Below are 6,122 nucleotides of genomic sequence, written 5' to 3' on the forward strand. Positions count from 1 at the left end.
TTCCCCTCTTGCTTCCTGCAGCCTCTCGGGGACCCCGGGGGCAGCTCTCCGGCCGAAGCGCTCCGCCGGGGGGGCTGGACGCGCCCCGCTCTCCCCTTTCATTTCCTTATTCTGGGGAGTGTCTTCTTCCATCAGACCGGTGAAAAGGGTAGCTTCAGTCGGGGTTTCCCACAGGTTGCCTTGGCTGGCCTGGCCCTGACACCATAAAATGGAGACTTCGCTGCGAAGCACGCTAAGTGCATTTAACTTGTGCATTTTCGGGGTGAGACTGGGCCCTGTCAAATTACAGAAACTCAGGGCAAACTGCAAATACAAGATAGCAGTGAAGATGCTACTTTCTGCAACTTTGATCGGTTTTTTTTATGAGTTCAGAGTTACAGCGAAGAAAAGCAAGACAAAGAATTTTTTCACTGTTCTTAGGTAGGTACAGCCTACCGAAAACCCCATACACTATCTCATCACAAGGGTGCCTTTCCAAGGGAAGATAAAATGCCAGTTCACTCGAGTACAGCATCTTAAACTATAGGCTGTATTTTTAAACAATTTATGCTAGAGCAAGGATCTTCACATATTTAACAAAGCCATCTCCAATATTGCTCATCTTTCACCATTCAGGCTTAGAAGTTTAACATAAAAATTTTCGTAATTAATTCTTACTCTAATATTGTGCAACTTCTTGTCTCTAAGAAACCAAAAAATTACAATGAAACTTGTATAAAATCTACATAAGCTGTATTGCAGGATCGTTTAGCAGTATTCTTTATACTTTCTGATGTAGTTACATCCTCAGTAAAGAGTGTTCAGTGAATGCTAATGCCAACTTTTATTATGACTAGGTTTCTCAGGCTGCAGCAGACTTGAAGCAATTCTGCCTGCAGAATGCACAACACGATCCCCTACTGACAGGAGTATCATCAAGTACAAATCCATTCAGACCCCAGAAAGTTTGTTCATTTTTGTAATTACGTGATCTACTTTGGTATCTTTCACTGGTAAGTTCTTGAATTACGATTCATAAACTGTTCTGTCATTAAAAAATAGCTGGCTTTAAATGAGACTGCCTGTATTAAAAGTATTCAGAAGAGACATCTGACTTCTGCAGCTGGTGTTGGCCTAGATCCCCATTTTGGGCCCCTCCTCCCCTATTCTGGTCGTAGCTCTGTACTGGACACATGCTGTTCGTAAGTATCATGAGTGGCATTTAGCTGTTGCAGAGCTTCCGCCAGTTTCTGTTGCTGCAGCAAAGTAGTAGAGGGGCCGGCTACTACTGAGCTGCTGTTTGAACTAAGCTGGTTGTACAGTAATTCTGCTGTATCTTCCTTCTGTGAAAGGGTGTTTCCCTTTTCTCACATAGGATTACTCGCCTGACAGCACACATGGTGAATCCTGATTGTGGCAGATAAAGCAGACTTCAGTTCTTAAACTTTTAAAGAACACTTCCAAAGATAGGTTAGTGATGGTCTCCAAGAAGAGCGCTGTCCCCTATAGGACGCCCTCTAAACCAAAAGAAAAAAGTATATAGTCCAAGAATTGTATCAAGGCCCGTACTCCACTCAAATAAGCTACTACACGGGTAGCAGTTTAAATAACTAGAAATAGTTGAATAATCATTTGGATTTTCATTCCAAAACTTTTATACGTTCATTAGCACTACTGCTGTCACTTGGAAGACCACTAATCTGGCATTCCTTGAAAATTCTGGTGATTAAATTTTAGACTAACCTATTTAGAAAGGTGAGTTTGAGATTCACAGTAGTCTCACCAAGACTCTTGAGAGTCACAATAATTTGATACTTTGCCCACAGTAAATGCATGATAGTTATACTGTGTCCTTCTTCCCCCTTGCCTTGGATCTGTTGGGGGCGAGAAGCACCTGATACGCAGTTAACCATAGTTCACAATCCTTAGAAATCTCCTAGCGAGTCTTAACCTTGAAGAATTCTGGTTTTGTGGCTGACTTAGATCACCCAAAGAATTGGTAGTTTGCTAGATTTAAGTTGTGTTATTTAGGCAGCTTTATAGAAAGGTGACCACAGTCAGACCGAGTTGTTAAAATTTTTCTCCCCTCAAGCAGATTGCAGAGAGCTTCCAAAAAGTTTGTGTATAAACAAGGTGGTTCATGCCTGTAAAGACCAGAGTAGTAACAGTACAGAGGTTGATGCTTACCTATTTAACAAAAACACTTTCCCCACTGCTTTGAGCAATGAATTACAGCAGTGTAACTGAAATGTGCTTTAGAGTTCTTGTAGCTTTTAAAGTTATTTCTATTGTGAATTTTATCAACCATTCTTATTTAAAAGATACTATTCTTGGACACTGACTTGTGTCTGCACTACTGTAGCTTCAGCTTTAAGCAGTAATTCAAGGAAGAAGTCAGATCACATGTAAGCATTATAGACTGATAATCTATAAAAAGCCAAATAAACTGTACGTTAATCAGTGACACGTACAGTTCCCCAGTGAGCTTTGCCAAGGTCTAGTAATGCCTGGGTGTGGATGTCAGGAAATAATGTTTCCTCTGTCTCACACACACGCGTGCATACACAGGGCATAAAAGGCTTAATAGTTTCTTTCTCAATTACAGCTCTTATCTTCCCCCTCTCTGATTTTGGAACAGAGCACTTGTTTCTGCTGTTAGAGGCAAAAGTCATTAGAACAGCAGTTTAATTACACTACCTATATGGAAAATATCTTTCCTTCACTACATCTCTTGCAAGCACTTCCTCAAAATAGGCAATTTCTCAGTTGTAATCCTGGTGTTTTCACAATGGGCCAACCGTTCATGTTTGCACAGTCGGCACCACCTCTGCGGAGTGAAGAGGAAGTGTAATTTGTTAGTTATACAGACTCCCCCTGCTTTTCAAAGTAGATGCCTGGTATTTCTGTAGGCACCAAGTGACTGGGAACAACTTTTTCTGTCATTCCACTTAGCAATTTGGCTTCCAGGAGACACTAAGCTTCAGTCCTTCCGTAACAGCTTTGATTATCTTCTTGTACCCCTGGGGATAGCTTCATGGTTTTAAAAGTTTATTTTATAAGCTAACAGTTTTATAAAGGAGCCGTGGAAAAAGAGGATTTTTTTCTTCTCTAAATAGCTGTCCATGGCATACTCTGAAGGTACATGTTCTTAGACATAGAGTTGCTTCATTTAGCATTGATACTTTTCTAACTACATTTTGTTGTTTGGTTTGTTTTTTTTTTCCAGATCTTTTAGCATCTTTTCCTAGCTGCTGATGTGTGTATGGGCAGAGTGCCTCGAGGAGTGGCCTGGTTTGAAGTCTGTACAAAAGCTTAGCTTTAACGTGCCAAATCTAACTGTAAAATTGCTACTGTCGTCAAACCTCTTACCATCTACCTCTCCAAATGAACTGTATGCTAGTTACAATACTTCTGTTTCATAAGGGAATCAGTTTTATATGCCAAGCAAAAAAATAAAAGTGTCTTGACTTAGTCTGGTCTTGAAATTACTGTAACAAGTTGATTAACTTCTGGATATGTTGACATGTCACCAGTTACTGCATCACTCTGCAGCAGCTGGAGAGCATATACAGGAGTCTATCTTTAAATATTCCATGCTGCTGCAAGTTTGCCTGGGGTTGATAGTCTTACAGAACAATGAGGCTTCATCAGTACTATATGTAAAGAATAATAGGAATAGAACAGGAAAAAAAATTTTTGGCTGTTAGTTTGTAATTCAACTATACAGCTGTCCCATATCATAGACATTAAATAAATACAAAGAGTAACTTAATTATTCTTTATCTTAAGAGTAATTCTAGCCTAGTAGATGACTTACTCTATGAGCCATCTTACTCTAGGTAAACATGAAAAAGCACTTCTTATAGCTGCATATGAAAAGAAAGTAATTCAAGGAAAACTTATGATGTTTAGCTGCCAGTGAATGTGCAAACTTAAGGCAGAACAGTAGTTTATTCTGCAGGTAATACCAACTCAAGTATAGCTGTCAGGCTGAAGAAGCGTTTTTAAGATTTTAATGGGAAAAACCCTGCTCAGAGACCTCACAAGTTCAACTGAGCAGCATTTTTAGATGAGATAACTTTATATACTTCCGGTAAGCTGGCCTTATGAATTCTTTCCCATCGGTGTTTCTTTCTTTTTATATACAAGAATATCAACTGCTTTAGGTGTATACCTCTTCTAAATATGACATTTACAGAAGAGATGCCTGTAGGAGTCAAGCATATTATTTTTGTAACTTCAGCAACATGGCTATTTTATGCAAGATGTTAATGAAATAAAATACCACAGACTTCCTGGATTGCAGACAGCCTTCTCAGTGTTCTCTAGATAGGAGACCGTTTGTGGAAAACTATCACCATAGTGTCAGGGAACAGCATACTGTAAGTTAGAAAGAGGTTTAAAATATTTATCTCTTACCTGATTAATGGAGGATGCCTGGGTTTAGCTGCTTAACAGAAAAAAAGCTGTATAACTAGAAATACTTTATTTTGAGAATATCTTTAACCAAAATATTTACTGTATTTCATGTTGCAAAGTGTAATTTATCTCTACAGCACAGCAGCAGTCATGGCAAATCTTCGGTGATAGCTAAATTACAGGCTGCTTTGACATTGCCATAGTTTTTCCTGCTAAACTGGAAAAAGAGTCACTGTCCTTGTCATGTTGGATTTAGCTACAAACACAGGAAGAAAGATGCGTCCTACTCGATCTGCTCCTGTATAAAGTTTTAATGTTCGCAGTTTGTCTTTCTGCAGACAGATGCTGTTCAGTATCATTATTGTTAGTTAGGGAGTCTGAGATAATCCATAGTTCAAAGCAGTTGTATTTCTGGTCACCAGCAATTGGCAGATAGCTGTTCTTATAAGTGAAATTTTCTTCTACTTGTGTCCATTTCTCGGCGCTGAAATTTAAGAGAAAAGTTATTAACCAGAAAACTCGTGCAACAGGATACAAACAACGATGACGACTCCAGTTTATAGTAGGGTAGGCAGTGAAATGTGTCACAGTTACAGTGTAGTTGAGTCTTTATAGTCAGCTTTTCAAGACTAACAAGGGACAAGAATTGGAGATTAGTGATTTAGAACTAAAGAACATGTAGCAGTTCTCCGTCTACTGACAGTAGACAAAGTGTCTTTAAAACAAACAGGATTATTGATTTCATGGACTACACCAGAAGTATTAGAATTTTCCTTCCGGTATAGCTTGGATACTCACTTCTAAGCTTTGCCAATCAATCAACTGCAATTCCATAGTAAAAATGACTGGAAGAGTAATTTATCATTGCCTAGAGTAATACTTCCATTTCAGTTGAAGATGTGCGGAGGTCAGTGTTACTCTCCATTCACTATTAAGAAGTGACATTTATGTAAATAGCTTAATTATTTTTACATTATGGTTCTCGCACTCGCCTTGCACAAAAATAGCTCTAGTCAAGTTTACTAGGCTTCCAATAATAGTTCATGCCAGGGAAGCATTTTTCACATTTGCTTAGTATATGTTAAAGAAATTACATTCTGCAAATAAGTAGTCATGGTATATTGATATTCATCATCCTTGCTATTTTTATTTTTGACTTGCAATATAGCAGAATGCTTCTACTTTGCATATTTCTCAAAATACACCTCTGAATATTTCAGTTAAACACTTCCGTATTGAGAACTGCGTTAATGCCGCATTTTTAGGCTAGGATTTGTGGTTACATTTCATGTCAGATTTAGTCTCCCTTCCCAAGCAGGACTGTTATCATTACTTAGACATACCTTATGAATCCATTCATATTCTCCAAATTTGGAATCAAAGGTTCCTTTTTGGAGAGACCTCAGCTTTAATGTAAAACGTGGCCCAAGTTCTTGAATTCCCACTTTCTTTTCACTCTTGAAGATATATCTTGGGGAAGAAAAAAATAAAAATTAGGAAGTAGGTTAACAAGAACATTCTCTCCCATTTGTGAGTTTTGCGGAAAACGTCACCTGTGGAATCTGAAAAAGATGTAGTCTCGCTGGTTGTGAAATGTAGCTACTTGTCTTCCAATGAACTGAGGGTCATGTGGGAAGAGAGAAGCAAACATGCGACCAACAGAATGGCCGAGTCGTGTTGTAAAATTATTCAGGATTACTTCAGGTACGTGTTCTGTGGGCTCT

At 38.7% G+C, this 6,122-nt stretch overlaps 2 protein-coding genes across 2 annotated transcripts in view; one reads left to right on the plus strand and one right to left on the minus strand.

Annotated features, from left to right (window-relative positions):
* Positions 1–208: 208 nt before the first annotated feature.
* GNG5 (guanine nucleotide binding protein (G protein), gamma 5) lies at positions 209–986 on the plus strand. Its single transcript, XM_009333894.1, has 2 exons — positions 209–262; positions 837–986. The coding sequence occupies exons 1-2, from the start codon at positions 209–211 to the stop codon at positions 960–962; spliced, it is 180 nt and encodes a 59-aa protein (XP_009332169.1). The 3' UTR covers positions 963–986.
* A 3,709-nt stretch (positions 987–4,695) lies between these two features.
* The window catches only part of RPF1 (ribosome production factor 1 homolog (S. cerevisiae)), a 20,740-nt gene continuing 19,313 nt past the window's right edge, over positions 4,696–6,122 (minus strand). The window contains exons 7-9 of the mRNA XM_009333895.1: positions 5,952–6,120; positions 5,742–5,868; positions 4,696–4,882 (exon numbers count right to left, since the gene is read on the minus strand). Coding sequence (XP_009332170.1) covers positions 4,841–4,882; positions 5,742–5,868; positions 5,952–6,120 — 338 coding nt within the window. The 3' untranslated portion in view covers positions 4,696–4,840. The remainder of the gene's footprint in view (positions 4,883–5,741; positions 5,869–5,951; positions 6,121–6,122) is intronic.

Source organism: Pygoscelis adeliae, unplaced genomic scaffold (assembly GCF_000699105.1).
Source record: "Pygoscelis adeliae isolate BGI_AS28 unplaced genomic scaffold, ASM69910v1 Scaffold10, whole genome shotgun sequence".
NCBI lineage: Eukaryota > Metazoa > Chordata > Aves > Sphenisciformes > Spheniscidae > Pygoscelis > Pygoscelis adeliae.

What these genes read in the sequence shown, in the direction of transcription:
- GNG5 (XM_009333894.1), top strand. Translation starts at nt 209, where the DNA reads ATGGAGACTTCGCTGCGAAGCACGCTAAGTGCATTTAACTTGTGCATT. An exon ending in TTAACTTGTGCATTTTCGGG is followed by an intron (nt 263 to 836) that starts GTGAGACTGGGC and finishes TATTATGACTAG; the next exon opens with GTTTCTCAGGCTGCAGCAGA.